General features: G+C 45.7%; 1 protein-coding gene across 1 annotated transcript; it reads right to left on the bottom strand.

Moving 5' to 3' along the window:
- Nucleotides 1-306: 306 nt before the first annotated feature.
- Nucleotides 307-1,538, bottom strand: LOC136539738 (E3 ubiquitin-protein ligase EL5-like). Its single transcript, XM_066531710.1, has one exon. The coding sequence runs from the start codon at nt 1,297-1,299 to the stop codon at nt 508-510; it is 792 nt and encodes a 263-aa protein (XP_066387807.1). The 5' UTR covers nt 1,300-1,538; the 3' UTR covers nt 307-507.
- Between the last annotated feature and the right edge of the window lie 15,561 nt (nt 1,539-17,099).

Here is a 17,099-nt window from a genome sequence, read left to right as displayed (position 1 = left end):
TTGGCTCTAGAGATATCGCAGCACCGGCGTCAGCAGTCAGGAAACTCAGGACAGCGGCAGCTGGTAACTGCACAACATGGGGTGTTGCTTTGCATTGCCATTTGCCACTCAGATATTTGTCTCGTCATTAACAGCAATCGAATCTGCCATCCGTAGCCGCAGGGCAGGGCGAGCGCATGTGGCAACAGTGAAGCTCTCGACAGCGAAATGCCAGGGCAAGCGTTGAGGACACTTCTATCCATTTTTTACTCCTACTCATATCAATATCTCACCGGGCCATGTTATGTTAGAAAGAGAACAGGGAGATGCGTAATCCACACCGAAATGTATCCATCAATCTTCGTTTACAGATCACTAACAAGTACTCCCTCTACTAGCAGTGGTATGTAGTTGTTGATTACAGATCACCAGATCACTGTACACTTGCTTCCATCCTCTCCCCGTGTTGCCTCAAATCAAATGGCTCAACGAGGAGAGGAGGAACGGAGCCAAGATTCGAGTTGCCTTCTACTGCGGCTTCACTGGCGGCGACCCGCTGGTCTCGCCGCCGCCGAGCCCGGACTCCAAGTCGCGGTCTTGGTTCTGCTGCGCCGGCGGCGGCGTGGGCGTGGCGCCGCTGCAGCCCAGCAGCCGCCGTAGGGCGGCTACTCTGGCCGCCTCCACGACCGCCGCGACTCCGGCGATGGGCCCTGGGACCGCCTGGGGCGCCTGCGGCAGCGACACGGGCGGCGGTGCCGCTGGTGCCGGCGCGGCGGCGCCCCGGGTGCTGACGGCATCCTGGGAGCCGAAGAAGAGGACGTTGGTGGGGAAGTTGGGCGACTCCGGGTCCGCCTCGGGCGCCGCCCGCGGCGGCACGGGCTTGGCGTCGTCCTCCTCCTCGGCGACCGCGCAGCGGCACAGCGGGCAGGTGGAGTGGGACCGCAGCCACATGTCGACGCACTCCACGTGGAAGGCGTGGCCGCACCGGGGGAGCACGCGGGCCGCCTCCCCGGGGCCCACCTCGGCGATGCACACTGCGCAGTCCGCGGGCGGGTCCCCGGCGCCCACCTCCTTCCTCGGCAGCGCCGCGATGGCGGCCTCGTCCATGCCGCCGCCGCCGCCGTGGCACCCCGCGCCCGCGAACACGAAGCGGGCCCGGCCCCTGTCGTGGAGATCGCCGCCGCCGATGGTGGCGGCGGTGCCGCGGTAGCGCTTGGCGCAGAGGAAGAGGTAGAAGCTGATGACGAAGGTGATGAAGATGGCCGCCGCCGCCGCCAGCATCGTCGCCGCCGCTGCCACGGAGGTGCCCGTCACCGGCATCGGGGCGTCGGCTCCAGATCCCCTTTTCTCCTTGTCTTCCTCCTCCTCCTCCCAGGAAGCAGGCTGTTCCCCAGCTTTCTTGGCTGGCTAGGACTGGCTTGGCTCTATGCTGGGTTCGGTTCTTGGCCGCGGTGTTGGCCGGCGGCGGCGCGCTCTGAGATTGGGAGTGGCTACTAGCTAGCTAGCTAGTGGGGGAATTGGGTGGAGTCGGAGAGGGTTCTGGCGTGTATATATACGGAGTGATTGGGATGGGGAAGGAGGAGCGTGTGTGAGCCCTCGTTTAGTTGGGCAGAGTCGGTCGCGGCAGATTCACTGTAATAATTGTTGGGCAGAATTGGGCAGCTACAGTGACGTTTTGTTTTTATTTGGTAATAATAGTTTAAACGTTGATTAATTAGGCTTAAAACGTTCGTCTCGCAAAGTACAACCAAACTATACAATTAGTTTTTAATTTCGTCAACGTTTAGTACTCCATACATGTACCGTAAATTTAATATGATAGGAATCTTTTTTTTACATAGTGTTAAAGTTGGGAATTTGGATTGCAGGTGGAGGTGGGTTTGGAGGGACGGGGGAGAAGTGGAGGAGAACAGCGACGCTGGCAGTGTGGCAGGCCGACTAGCGGTCACTGGCTCACAGATATTAGCAGTGCTGCCTCGGTCAAAAAAGAAGTAACCTTTACATTTATCCCAAATTAATAATTTTATATCTGATTAAGTCCATATATAAGATTGTATATGTTTTTAAAGAATTAATATTAGTTTTTATTTTGTTTGTACCAGTAAACACGTTTGTGCTTTCCAATAGGACATACAGTTTGGTACACGTGATTACTTGAACGACTTTACACATCCTCGTCTTGGGATTGATAATATCGTAGTGTGACTGGATGTGTGTTGTTTTAACTGATATGGGTAATGGGTAACAATGTCATGCATTTAAATTCATTTTGAGGTAAGACTCGGGCATCGTGCATAAACAATCTTCTCTAGCTCCTACCACGGGCACATGAGAAAATAGCGAACCATGGAAACACTTTGTATTCTAATTTGTTTGAAATCAGACATGCACCGTACTTAAGCCCTGTTTGTTTTCATGAGATGAGGGATTATAGACTAAATTTTAGTTTCTCTGAACCAAACACCAGGGATTAAAATAGGGACTAGAGACTAAAATACATAAGTCCCTTGGGTGAGACATATTAGGACTAAAGGGACCAAATTGACACCACATGCCCCATATTTGTTGCCGGTCCCCACTCCTTCTTTCTCTCTCTACTCCCTCGCTCTCGCCTCTCGCCCGATGTGTCGCCCCGCCCTGACCCGTCTGTCACGCGGTGGCCTGGCCAGAGTTCGCCCTGCGCGTCCGCTGCGCCGCAGCCTGGCACCAACGCCGGCGAGCGAGGCCGCTCTTGTAACACCTCTGGTGTTACGAGTTTGCTTAGCACCGAGATTTAGGCATAAGAAAAATTACCGAAATGATTTTCTCAGATTTTAAAATTTAACTTATGTTTAAAAGTGTTAATTTTGGCGAATTATATTGAACAACGGGTTAATTAGTTCCCAGATGTTTTGTTTCTACGAGTTAGTATGACGTATGGACTAGTGTATGAAATGCGTAGTTGTTGAAATTAATTCGGTTTAGGCATGTTAAAAATTACGGCAACACACACGCACGCCGCACATGTATACAACATACTCATGGACGCCTGTGTGCACGCCTAGCCTCGTCGCTGCCTTGCTGCGCCCTGGCCTCGTTGCCAGTCTCGCCTCTGTGGCCGCACTGCCGATGCCGCTTCTCGACGGGTTGTCCCGCTGCCGCTACCGCGTCCTAATCTCATGCTGGTTGGCCACGTCGGGACGTGGGCTACGCGCAGGGTCTTGTCACCGCTGTGACGTCGCCGTTGGTGATCTTGGCGCATTCCTCGCCTCTTGATCCATCTACCCCATCGTACATCCGTGCCGCTTCGCAGTCGTCACTTAGTGGTCGTCGGTCTCGGCTTCTAGGGTGACAAGGTACCTCACTGTCGTCCTGATCGCTAGGCGACGTGGTGCGTCCCCCACTCGGAGTCAGTCATCCAATTTATTTGCGTCGCGCCGCGTTGTCGAGTCATCATTTGCCCTTTCTTTTCTCTGTTTGCCTACGCCCCTCTCTTCTCTCCCTCGCTTGCGTCGTGTCCGAAGTTTTAAGTTGAGCAGCCAGTCGAGCAGGTGCTTTACAGCACCAGTAGCCCAGCAGTGTGCGCTCCTTACAGCACCACCGAGCATTCAAGTAGTAGTAGGCCCTTTTGCTTTTCCTCGCCTACCACTACGATCGGCACCTTGGCGTCCGCGCCCTTGCCCTGGCACGCCGCACCACCGCAGTCGCCGCGCCTCACGCCCACCGGTGCCGGCCCTCCCTCATGCGAGCGCACGCTAGCCCCCGGTCCGCTCTGGACCGCTGCCTCTCCCGTGTGGCCGTAGCACCATGCCGCCTCCTGCCTGTCCATCGTTGGCCCTCGCAAGCGCTCCTCCTCCTCGCACCTAGTGGCTTTTTTCCCCACCGTCATCCGCGCCGGCCCGCCTGCTGCCTGGAGCCGGTGAAGCGCCCCGCAGCGTTGTCTTGCGCGAGCCCGAGCTCGGCCACCACCTTCTGCCGTCGCCCAGCCACCGCGCGCAAGCGCACGCGCCCCTCGGCTCCACGCGGAACCCACTGCTTCGGGCGACCTCCAGTGGCCGCTCCCGTCGCCAACCGTCGCACGCGTAGGTGCGCCCTATGTGCCATGTCGTGTCCCCGCGCTGGACCGTGGTCCCGCAACGCCGCCGCTCTCCTCCCTCTCACCGAAGCCCGTGCGTGGCTCCGCCTCGCCTGCTCCTTCGCCCTTCGCTCCAGCCATTGTGCAGCTGTCGCCTTGCCTTCGCGTTACGGACGCCATGGACGCCGCAGCCTTGCCATCGCATCGCCAGGAGCCGTCGTGGCTCCTGCTCGAGCCTTCGCCGTGCAGCTCGCACGCGGCCAGGCCGCTGCGCCCTGCCCCAGCATGAGCAGGGTCTAGCCGGGGGCGCGCCTTGTCCGCCGGTGCCTAGGAGCCCAGCCTCGCCAGCCACCACGCCCCGCAGCACCATCGCTGCTAGCTGCCGGCCGTCGCGCTCGCCGCTGCGCGCGGCCGCATCTCTACGGGCCATGGTGGGAAGAGCTTTGGCCACAACCGTGCGTATCCAGGACCGTCGTTGCCCCACGCCGTCTCTCCATCACCGGCGGGTGTGTAGGATGGGCGGGATGTGGTCGGTCAGAGCCGCCGTCCTCTGCTCCTCTCCTTCACCGTAGGAAAGAGAAGGTGAGATAGTGCGAATAGAAACTAATACAGGGTTCTTATTGAAAAATACGTGACTCATGTTAATAGTGTTGAATAGTGTTTAGAGTACCATGGGTTAATTTAAAGAAAGTACAGGGGCCTTTTCGCAAATGTGCCACGCCGCCTGCCCCGCCTAGGCCAAGCGTCCGTCTGGGCCGGCCTGCCGCCGCCCGCGCCTAGGCCGCTCGCGTCCGCACCGCTTGGACCGTGTTCGCCCTGTCTGGGCCGGCCTACCGTCGCCTGCGCTTGGGCCGTGCGCTGTGCGCCTACGGGCCGAGCCGGCTCGCTGGCCGTGGGCCACGCTCGCTGTGGGGCATGTGGGCCACGGTGTTCTTTTCTTTTTCCAAGGAATTAGTGAAGATTTCCTAATATAAATTCTGAATTGATTTTGTTATTTAAATATAAAATCATTTAGGGGTCCAAAAATTATGGAACAAATTTCATTGAGTTCCTAAATCATGATCTACCTGATAGAGTATTTGGTTCACATAAGTCTATGTGTTTTTAGGGTTGCTCTAATTATTTTAAAATATTTAATATTGTTAAAATGTGAACTTGTGGAAATTTTTGTGAGAAAATGGTGAACTTGTGGAAATTTTTGTGAGAAAATGGTGATTGTGTTGACACTAAAAATTTTATAGTAAATTCCTAATATTATTATATGCTCACTATAATTTTTGTAGCTCTAGAATAATTAGTTTGCTAGATAGGTAATGATGCCATATTTCGAATAAAGATTAAATCGATAGAATAGAATAAAGAAACTACTTGAGTTTGTATAACTAAAACATTTGTTGGGAAATAACACCTTATTCGACAACATGGATATGTAGCCTAAGTACGGTCGTCGTTAGAACTAACTCGTTAACTTGAGAGGCATAAATCATATTTTATAAGTCACGGTTGCAGTTGATTAATTACGTCTTTGTATTGCATCGCATTGCATATCATAATAGGGACGTCGATGGATCACGGAGTCATCGGGCGTTGCTGGAGAAATGGTACTTTTGGAGATCGTGTCGCCATGTTGAAAAGCTAACTTCTGATTAAATATTACCCAGGCAAGCCCCGGTGCATAAACCCTTACTTTTCTGCACTTTAAATTATATTTGTGCATTAAGTTTTAAGAAGTTGAATGAAACCCACTTGCATATATATATATATATATATATATTCTATGAGTCTTACTAGTATGATAGGATCGTGTAGAATGCTATGCTATAGGACTCTGGTAGAAGTCGAGTGATTGTCTGTCACTCGCGAGAGATAGGAAATATATTACTGTATTATTATCACTTGGAAAATATAAATGGTGGAAAGAAAAAATGGTGACCGGACAGGGATATGGTTTGGGTATTGGTGGTGTAAGAGGTTGTGTCATGCGGCCAACGGGGCATGGCTTGGTTACACTGTTTTCCCTGTCTGTGTCGGTTAAGGACCGACCGTTGTATTGGACTCTAGGCAAGTCACAGACTTATTATCCCGAGCACATACTTGGGTATGGGCGCAGGAAAGACTTGTTACTCTCTTGTCATGGGTTTCGGCTCTTTCTGGGCCAACTGTCAGGGTGGTTTTTTGGGTGGAGGTCCTTGCACCGCACTGAGTCCGGGGCTCAGGGGCAGAGGCTTGGAGTCCCTGTTTGAACGGGGACCTAGACCCCGTGATAGGAGGGTAGTGGGTTGGTCCTGGTTGTGCCTGGGGTATAAGCGGGGTATGTGTTTTTAGGGTACCCAGCTGGGAGCATTGATTCGTGAATCGTCGGGCAATCTGGTACGGCTTGTCTACACTCTACCACCGTAGTAAGAACTGGAAGATGTAAGATGGTAAAAGGAAATCTGATTGCTTACCACCTGCTTGAAAGTAGCACAGGTGCTTATATAGAATGGTTAGTTAATGAACTAATGTGACTGCTAATAAAAATCAAATATAAGGACGCACGCTTAGTAATGCTTCCTGCAGATGCAATAAACCCACAAGCCAGATAGCCTTGCATATCCTTGGAGTCTTTTCTTTCCTCCTATCGGGTAAGTCTTGTTGAGTACAATTGAGTACTCAGGGTTTTATTTCCCCCTGTTGCAGGTGACAGGTGGAGGCTAGAGCTGACCTTTGTATGTGGATTCCTCCTGGTGGGCTCAGAGAGAATTTTCTTTACGTTGCGATCATAGTTTTTATTTATAACTCTCACCAAATGTTTTATTAAATGGAAGTTTTATAATCTGTTGTCGTAGTTTATATATCAATATTTCATCACGTCATAAATAGATGTTTAATTCCGCTGTAACTCTGTTCACATGTTCATATTCCGCTGTTCAATTAAATTATTCATAACTCTGATAATATGATTATATTCCGCTGCTATAACAATAAATATTATACTCTGATGTTGTATTAAAAGTGATGTAAGAAATGGTTAAGAATGATATAAACTTTATTCTCTCATTTGTGATCCTGATGAAAAAATATGGATTTTCGGGTTCTCCCTTGGGGTGTGCTCGACGGAACCGCGTGATTTGGTGTCCTCCCATGAGTACTTAGGGTCTAATGGAAGACGAGTACACCTAGGAGGCATTAGATTAGGCGGTTCTGCCACAGCCCTGACCCGTCCGCCCCGTTGCGCCCCCAACGCCGCGAGCTGGCGAGCTCCGACAGGCGCTCTCTCTCCTCGGTGGGCGCACCCTCTCCCTAGTGAGCTGGCGAGCTCCGATAGGCGCTCCCTCTGCCCGACAAGCTCCCTTTCCATGGCTTGTGTCCTGAGGAAGAAGAAGGGTATTTTAGTCTTTGTTCAACCCTTTAGTCCCTTCTAGTCCATTCAAACAAACACCATTTTTAGTTCATGTTTTAGTTTTTAGTCCTAGGACTAAAGAAAAGAACATGCCCTTAGACACCACTCTACCTCCTTTGAGCATAGGAGAGATTAGGTTTGTTGGATCCCATTGGACGGTTGTTAGTGATGACGGATCAAGAAACCTTTCTCCATTTATACCATTATAATATAATTATATATATTAGCAAACATGCACATACATTTGTCATAGAACGTACACCTTGATGTGCAGTCACCTGAACAACTTGTGGCTGGAGGACCTAGAATTGAATTGGTTCAATACCAAATCAGGCTTGGTATTAAAATTGGACACAATACAAATTTTATTGTTTGGATGCGCATTGAATTGGATGTTGGAATTTCGAAGGGATGCCAGGCATGGGGAAGAAGGGACGAAGGGGCATCAGAGCGGAGGAGCTCATCGCCCAAGAGTTTTGGGGGCGGAGGAAGAGAGTTAGTGGCCGACAATAGTGGAGGGAGAGGAGCATTGGGAGGAAAGAGTGTTGTCGCCTAGGAGCGTTGGGGCGGGGGAACAGGGTCGGCAGCCCACGACAAAGGAGGGTTGGGGCAGATGAGCATTGAGCGGGGATGGAGGAGCGTCCGGGTGAAGTAAGAGAGTCAGTGACCGGCCATTGGAGGGTTGGGGTGGAGGAGCGTCAGGCCCGAGCGGAGGAGTGTCGGGTGGCTATTGAATGCCGAACAATATGGTGGTGGATGACTCAATATTGAAGATGGGGGGTTGCAAGTATAGAGAATACCACTTGGTATTGGGGTCTATATAATTCCAATTTCAAATTCTGAACCATCCAAATAGTTGCATTTAGAGGTAGCCAACACCAATTCTAAATTCTCAGGCTAAATATCTACATCCAAACAAGGTATAATATGTATTAGAATCGGACTCACTGGATGCACAAAGACATGTGGTTTTGACTCGTATAAGCGCTGGTCATGAGTCAGGCTCGGACGAGACAAGAGATGTAATGACACTGAAAAGTAAGAAAGAGGGACGAAATAATTGTTTTGCTCTCTAATATTAGCTATAGATAAAGATATACAGTAAATATAAATATATTTTCTCAATCCTAAAATAAATGTGCATCTCACTATTCGAGTTGTAATGTTCATATACCTAGCTATTATCTAATATAATTTTTCTTTCATCGCAAGAAAAAGAAGTCAAACTTTTGAGTTATATAAAAATTCCAATACTTATAACGCGTAATGATTACCATCAGATTAATAATGAAATAATAATATATATTAGGAGAACAAATATTAATAACTTATTTTTATAAATATAGATAACTTAAAAAGTTTGATCCAAAAACGAGATGTGTAGTTATTTGGGAACAAAAAGAAGTATACATACAGAGACAGAGGGTAGAGATAGAGGTTAAAATTAAGATAGTTTGAGTTAGGAAAAGTTAAGAAGAGCGCTGACTGTAGACCGAAGGCAAGAGTGTTGAAAAATCTACGAAGCTAGCTTACGAGATGGGCGTGTGACTGTGACATGTAACTGCGAATGGGTGCTGGACCATCATGGTCAGGCAGGTTCTCTGCAACTGGACCGCTGCTTCCACATTTGCATTTTTCAGGATATAGGAATATCTTCGTCTTGGCACAATCCTTATCAGGGCCAGGTACTCCTTTCAGGGAGACACGAATTCAGATAACTACTACTACTAGTGTTTAGTCGATGACATCGCGTGGGACCAGGAGCCACCATGTCTCATTCACGCTGCATCGGATTGCATTCGATTTTCCAGCTAGCGATCTTAGAAACCCTACTGAAATTTGACATGAATCAGCACAGAGAAAGACTGAGCTGCTGAGCAGCGACCTGAGGTTGGGGGTGTAACACCCTAGACGTTAAGCAGCTAGTTGACAACTTGATTATGTCGTCATCAAGCTGTTTATATCAAAATTTAGTAAGCTTATCTTAGAAGAAAGAGATCGATCGATTATGTCAAAAATAAGAAAGTTTTCTAATTAAGGAATATTTATGAGTTGGCCAAGAAATATTATTTAATAAATTTGAGAGAGACACGACGGCCAGGTGCATATCAGGATGAAAGAAATAAGGACACGTATCAAACAAGGAAGCTTCATCAGCAAGGATTCTGCATAAGGCAAATTAGAGTCCATATATCTTGATATTTCTTTTTGTTATCTAGTTGTGTATGTTTAGGACTCTTATCAGCCCAGGGTATAAATATAAAATTGGCTATTGTATCAAAAACATCCAATCAATCAATACAAGTTACTTTTTTCGACTTTACGTCAACCCTTAGTAGTAGGAGTAGTGTAGATCTCGACGAATTCTTCAACAAGCAGGGCTGCATCGGTCCGACTGACCTCCGGCTTGTCTGTAAGTACCGCCATGACTTATACTTCTGTTTGTACGGCTATATCGGTTAAGTTCGACCTCCACTGCTCGAATTAGATTAAGATCAAGTTATCGGCTCTACCTAAGGTTGACGTCCTTCGGGTAGATTTATTAAGTTACAGATCTTGCTGATGTTCCTATTGTTATTAGTTTTCAGCAACATCAATCTGCCCGATCGAGATCGATCTAGATTGGCCTCACATCCTTTTAGTCCGTCGTTTGCTTTGTTACAATACGATATTTCTTACTTTAAGCGATGGGTTACGTTTTATCGGCTGTTCTACCTCGATCTTGATCGTGCATAGTATACGGTTAAGGCACGCATGATCTTGAAGAGGTTTATTGACTAGTTAAATCTGGTCTATAGTTCGCTATTATGGCTGTAACGATCCGGTCGATCCCCACTGATGGCACTTTAGATCAGATGATGCTAGTTGGTAGATTTGTTCTCGATCAGGCGTGATCTTAACTGTTTGCTATGCCTGCATCGGCTAAATAGCCGATCGCTTATGCTTTAACGCCTACAGTGTGTCTCCATGATTCTGTTAAATATGAATAGATCTATGTACTTCAGTTTGATTTGTTATCTTTATCACGGCTGTCATTGATCCGGTCGAACATCACTTTTAAAGATAGCAGGTTAAGTCTGATGAGTTCATAGATTTATCCATGTTAAATAGTCGATTGTTCACATGTTGTAGTCCTTTTCACCTAAATCGGCTATTTTAGCCGATTCGCTCGAGCTTGCACACATATAGCATGTCCTTCAAAAAGCCTGTCGATGTATAGATGGTTTTACGGATTCTTCGGTTTTGGTTTGTTATTATCATCATAGCTGCCATCGATCCGGTCGAACCTCACTGTTGATGTTAACATATTAGATTCAGAGCGTTTGTAGATCCATTCGTACTAAACAGTCGATTTGTTCGCATGATATATCATTTCTCGTTAGATTCATCGGCTCAAAGCTTTACACTGGTAATATCCACCTGTCATCATGATTTTGCTTATATCCACGTGCATTGTACCTGTCAACATAAAATCAATCGCGATCCACGAGCTTTGTAGTCCGTAACAACTGATTTATGTGTGTATCGGTTATTTAGTCGATTTTCCTGTCTGGCTGCTCCCGAAGCAGCACACTTGGAACTGTCTGAACAAAACCGGCATGTTCCACCTTAAATTACTAAAAAACTTTCTCTCCTTGTCAATTGCAGGTCAAATTAACTGGCACGCCTCGGGAGAAATACGCAGGATCGGTTAGCCCTGCGTTGAAGCCAAGCGGATCTCTAGACTCATCCTAAGCAGATCCTTCCGGCTTGTTGTGTGCCCGGCGCATCGACACGTTTTTACGCCGACACAAGCATAATCAACTTGCATTGTGATCATCATGTTATAGTTGCACCAAATAGAATGAATGTATGTTGATTATATTGTGTTTTATATGGTCCATGAAATGTTGTCATTAAAATTAATTAAGGTCCTTTGTGATTTTATGGAATAAAAATTTCTTAAATAAATAAAATTTTGCTAAAATAAAGTTTGAAGTACTAAGTTAGCGCTTTGCACTTGTACCTAAGTTAAGTTGAGTCTTTAAATCCAGCATGTTTAAATTTGAACTCAAAGATTGCATCTAATGCCGAAATTCACACTTGGCCATTTTGGTTGTCCCTATAATGAAGTTATTAAGTTCAATTCTTGGGTACTTATTAAATGAATTTGCATGAACAAAATTTGTACAACTCTTGTTCCATTATTTGATATGAAGTTTGCATTGTGCAACTGTGCTATTGGTTGAGTTGTTGGACAACTAATTAACCATTAATTAATTCACCAAAAATGCTTAATTGAAACTATGTTTCAGCATTAAAACTAAGTGCAGTTTTCAGTTTACAAGTATAGGTTTTCAAAATTCAAAATATCTTAAACTATTTAGAATTTAGTGTTGGTCTTTGAATAAAAGTTGAAGATACCACTCAGATTAACAATCCATAGTAAAGAAGTTTTTCAAGTTGTTATATGTAATTGGGATAAAAAGGAAGAAGAAGATGCCCTGTCAGACATGAACAGTACCCCCCCCCCGGTGCCGTCCCTCTCTTTTCTCCCTCTCTCTTTGTTCACCGGCGTCCGCCGTGGCCGCCGCGGCGTTTCTCGCACGTGGCCACGTGGCTGCCTGCGTGGCCGAGATCGCGAAGATGATGGCGTGCTGGAGTTCACCACCTTGCCCTTTAAAAAGCTAAGCGCCAGCCACCGTTTCTTATTTTTCTTCTCTCAGCGCCGCCACCGAGCTCCACAACTTCGCCGACGAAATTCATCGCTCGTGCTTCGCCTCTGCTCAATTCGTCTCGCAGCCGAGTTTGCCTCGTCGTTATGCACCCACTGAGCTTGCTCGCAGCGCCATGCTTCGTTGGATTCAGACGTGCGTTGCTTTCTTCTCCGTCGCCATCCAGAACGCCGCCGCGCCCACCTCACCATGTCCAGCTGTTTACACCAAAATTTGAGAGAAGAACACGGGAATTCGAAGGCTTCTAAGATCGTGCCAATCATGGAATCGATTGCATAAGGATCGATATCAACTGATTCAGATACAACTCTGGGATCGGCTCTCTTTGAATGATGTCAATAGATAACAATGATGAGCTGCAATCGGCGTCGAGAAACTACATATCGGACTCTACAAAAGGGGAAAGATTAGGGTTCAAGTTATCTTAAGATATGAATGTTTTCTTTTATACCAAAGATTGTAATGAGTCATACTCGAATAGGATTCATGTTTAGGCTCCGGGTATAAATATTGGACCCCGGCTATTGTAAAAGACACACAATCAATCAAATAAAAATTACTTACTTTTTTAGCTCTAGCCATCCCTTAGGAGTAGGAGTAGAGTAGATCTCGGTGAGTTCTTCAGCGAGCAGGGCTACATCGGTCTGCCGACCTCTGGCTTATCTGTAAGTACCATCATGGCTTATACTTCCGTTCGTACGGCTGCATCGATCCGGTCGACCTCCACTGCGACTCTGGTATAAGCTAGTTATCAACTCTTGTCTAATTCAAGTACGGCAGCATCGATCCGGTCGACCTCCACTGCTCGAACTAGATTAAGGTCAAGTTATCGGCTCTATCTAAGGGTGGCATCCTTCGGATAGATTCATTAAGTTATCGATATTGCTTATTGCTTTCATTATTTATTTAATTACAACAATATCACTTTGCCCGATTGGGATTGATCTAGATCGGCTTTATAACCTGTTTAACCCATCGTTTAATAATTTAAACTGATCTAATCTGCACCTTAAACGATGAGTTATGTTTTATCGGTTGTTTTATATCAATCTTGATCATGCATAGCGTGCGGCTAAGGCATGCCTGGTGTTGAATAGATCTATCGGCTAACAAAGGCCGTTCCATGGCCCGTTATCACGGCCTATGTGATTCTGCCTCATACCCCACTGTTAGCACTGTGGAGCGGGGATCATTATTTGGTAGATCTGTTCCTGATAGAGCATGACCTTAACTATGCGCTATGCTTGAATCGGTTGTTTTAGCCGATATCGAGTGTTTTCACATATACAGTTCACGCCACGAGACCATTGAAGTAAGGGTAGGTTGAAGGATATGTTAGCCCTATGATCTTATTATTGTATTACGGCCTGTATGATTTTGCCTCATGCCCCACTGATATTAGTAATAAGTTAGGATCGTCAAATTTATTGTTGTTTCTACGGCCTGCATGATTCTGCCTCATGCCCCACTAGTCATAGCGATAGATGAGATCTAATATGTTCATTAGATTTATCTGTATTAAATGGTTAAATGATGATGAGTTGTTTCTTTTATATAAAAAGGGATTCGGTTACTTGCAGTCATTGGCTTAGCATAAACTGATTAGTGTTGACATCCTATTGCCATTGATTAATATTTGTCTAAATAACGATATTCATCCTGACTCATAACTGATTTTTCTTCCATAATTCCCTAAGCTTTAACTAATTTATTCTTATGAGTATGCTGGAATCGGCTATTTAGTTGATCTCCTTCCACATCGGCTCTTAGAGCCGCATATTTGGAACTGTCTGGGCGCAGACCAGCATGTTCCACCTTAAATTACTGATAAACTTTCTTTCCTTATCAATTGCAGGGTCAAATTGACTGGCATGTCTTAAGAAGAGTACGTAGGATCGATCATCCCTGTGTTGAAGCCAGATGGATCTCTAGCTCCATCGAGTAGACCCTTCCAGCTTGCTCATGTGCCTCCGCACGAGACAAATTTTTGTGCCGACACATGTTCTGGCATGTCCGGTGGGACCCTACAATCATCATGGTAGCTCACAACAACAACGACATCCTTATGGTACCTTATGAAGACCTACCTGATGGAGATAAAGATGTCATCAGCAAAGTTATAGAAGAATTTCAGAACCAGTGTTTGTTGTCCTACACCAAAATACATGATAATACAATTATTCAGAAATATCCACTACCAAGAGTTCTATTGCATGGGCAGATAGATGCAGATGAGACTGAAGACAGGCATTTCTTCACGGAAGCTATAAACAAATCTATTCATGATGCCATATCAAACCATAATGAAATCTTCTTGAACACATTCCACAACACCATGAAAGAGGTGTTTCATGTGTTTCCAGTTGATTAGGTTGGACCGGCTTATTACAACATTCCACATCTGTTAACTCAAGGGACTAATCAAGCCAATACTAGCCATCAAGAAGCAGCACTAGCTGGTAATGATGATGTCTAGGTAGTTCAGAGTTCATCTGAGCAAGTTCAAGGCGCTACTACAAATTAGATATAGTATAATCCTGGATCGTCAGTGCAGCATGTGCAATAGCCGGTGGGGCAAGGTCAGAACCAGATGATTAATTTTGGCACATTAGGCCGCATACCATCGTCGACTAAAAATTAGCACCATCAATTCAAAGGATTCGTAAAGATTTAGATCCTAACGTCTATAACTAGAGACTTCAAGCAGTAAGCCAGCAAATGACCCAATAGATAGAGATTCCACAGGGATATCATTACGGCACAGATTACAACATCCTTCACAAGATTCTGAATCTAGGGTATCAAGGTACATGGGATTTCAATCCATAGATGGGTCTGCTGGTGTAGAGAAATCCAAATTCAAATGCTGATGAGTTATTGCTGAGAGTGACTGAGATGATGAAGAATCAGTTCAGTCTAAAGCCAAAAGAGTTGACCTTCTCGTACAAACGTCCATATCTAGAATAGTATGATTAGGTTGTTCTTCCTACAAATTATAGGCTCCTAGAGTTTGCTAAGTTTACTGGCCCAGATAGCACAAGCACAATAGAACATGTCAGTCGGTATCTTACACAATTGGGCAAGGCATCCATTGAAGAGGGCCATCGAGTTCATTTCTTTTCCCTGTCACTGTTAGGGCCAGCCTTCACTTGGTTTTCATCACTCCTAGTCAACTCCATTGCCAATTGGGCTAACCTGGAGAAGAAATTTCATACATATTTCTATACTAGGACTAGAGAAAAAAAGATTACTGATTTGACAACTATAAGATAGAAAACTAACGAATCGGGCACTAAGTTTCTTTAGATGTTCCAAGAGACTAGAAATTTGTGCTTCTCATAAACTTGGCTGATGATCAGCTAGCTGCTTTGGTCGTTCAAGGGATGCTGCCAACATGGAAAGAAAAACTGTTGGGATAAGAATTTGATAACTTGGGTCAATTGGCTCAGTGAGTGGCAGCACTCAATAGCCAATTCCAGAGTATGCGTAGAGATACCCGATTCCAGAAAAGTACTACAATGGCTAAAGCTTACAATCCATATTCAGTTGATGATAGCTATGAGGACGATGAAGAGGAAGAGGTTACTGCGGTTGAATGGAATTGGGGTAAGAAGACGGTGATGATGCCAAACCCTTGGGGAAGAGGAGTTGAGGAGAGCTATGACTTTGACGTCATGAAATCAGACAAGCTCTTTGATTTCTTGCTCGAGAAGGGGCAGATCAAGTTGCCCGATAATCATGTTATGTTGCCCCCTGATCAGTTGAAAAATAAGAAGTTCTGCAAGTTTCACAACGCTATATCTCATTCTACTAATGAATGCAGAGTTTTCTGGCAGCATATACAGAAGGCTATTCAGCAAGGAAGGCTTAAATTCGATACACCTCGAAAGATGAAAGTTGATGATAATCCTTTCCTAGGAGATCAAAACATGGTGGATGCTAGGCTGCTCAAAGGAAAGACTAAGGTCCTGACATCAACCAAATCAAGAGAAACTGGAATAGTCGATCTCGAGATGCAAATATCGGCTAACGAATATAGAGAAATTAAAAGACATCGCGACAAGCAAAAGAGCCGATATGAGCAGGGAGAAACGTCAAAAGATAGGACGACAAAGCCGCGGGTTACATCTTGAATTTTGTTGAATAAATGGCAGTGACAAAAGGAAAAGGATTATCAGCATTGGTTAGAAGAGCAAGAATACCAGCGTCAACAAAAGAAAGAGAGATATGAAAGAAAGCAAGCTAAATCACATTGGAATTGTCCTTTCTTCAGACATTGCTGGAACAAAGGTTTAAAATTGCCTACCAGAAATAACTATCCAGAGTATAGTGAACAATATTGGGAGTTTAGGCAATCTCAAACCAGCCGCCGGTCTATTAATGCTCAAGACGTGTACCATCATAATAACATGGATCGACGCTTAAAAAATAAAAGTGTTCATGATCGGCTTGGAAAAAGAGTTGTTGACCAAGACTGGGTTGATTATGAAGAAGAAGGCAACGAGAAAGAATATGTTTGGCAGGAAGGCCAATGGTGTCCAAGAGGTCTGACAAGAAGTCAGAAACGAAGAGTGCAACGCCTAAGGAACAGAGAACTAGAATAGGCTCAAGCATCTGGTAGACCTGAAATATGGCGTGCTAAGCAAACGACCAATAGAAGGCAACCATCGACTAATATTCAAATGGCTTTTCTGTTGCCATCAGAGTTTAGAGCTCCAGCAGATCAAGAAGTTTACTTAGATTTTGATGAATCGGAGTATGAGGAGATAGTTGCCAAGTTGATAGTTATACAACAAGCAATATTTGATAAACCAGTAAAGCATCGGCACTTAAAGGCTTTATATGTGAAAGGTTTTGTTGATGGGAAATCGATGAACAAGATGTTGGTGGACGGAGGTAATTCTATCAATCTCATGTCTTACACCACTTTTCGTAAACTTGGCAAGGGACCGAGAGATTTGATTGAGAC

The sequence above is a fragment of the Miscanthus floridulus genome, chromosome 2 (assembly GCF_019320115.1).
Source record: "Miscanthus floridulus cultivar M001 chromosome 2, ASM1932011v1, whole genome shotgun sequence".
Lineage (NCBI taxonomy): Eukaryota > Viridiplantae > Streptophyta > Magnoliopsida > Poales > Poaceae > Miscanthus > Miscanthus floridulus.
This window is presented reverse-complemented; position numbering and strand designations above follow the sequence as displayed.

Excerpts from the sequence above, each read along its gene's own strand:
- LOC136539738 (XM_066531710.1), bottom strand. The coding sequence starts at position 1,299 with ATGCCGGTGACGGGCACCTCCGTGGCAGCGGCGGCGACGATGCTGGCG.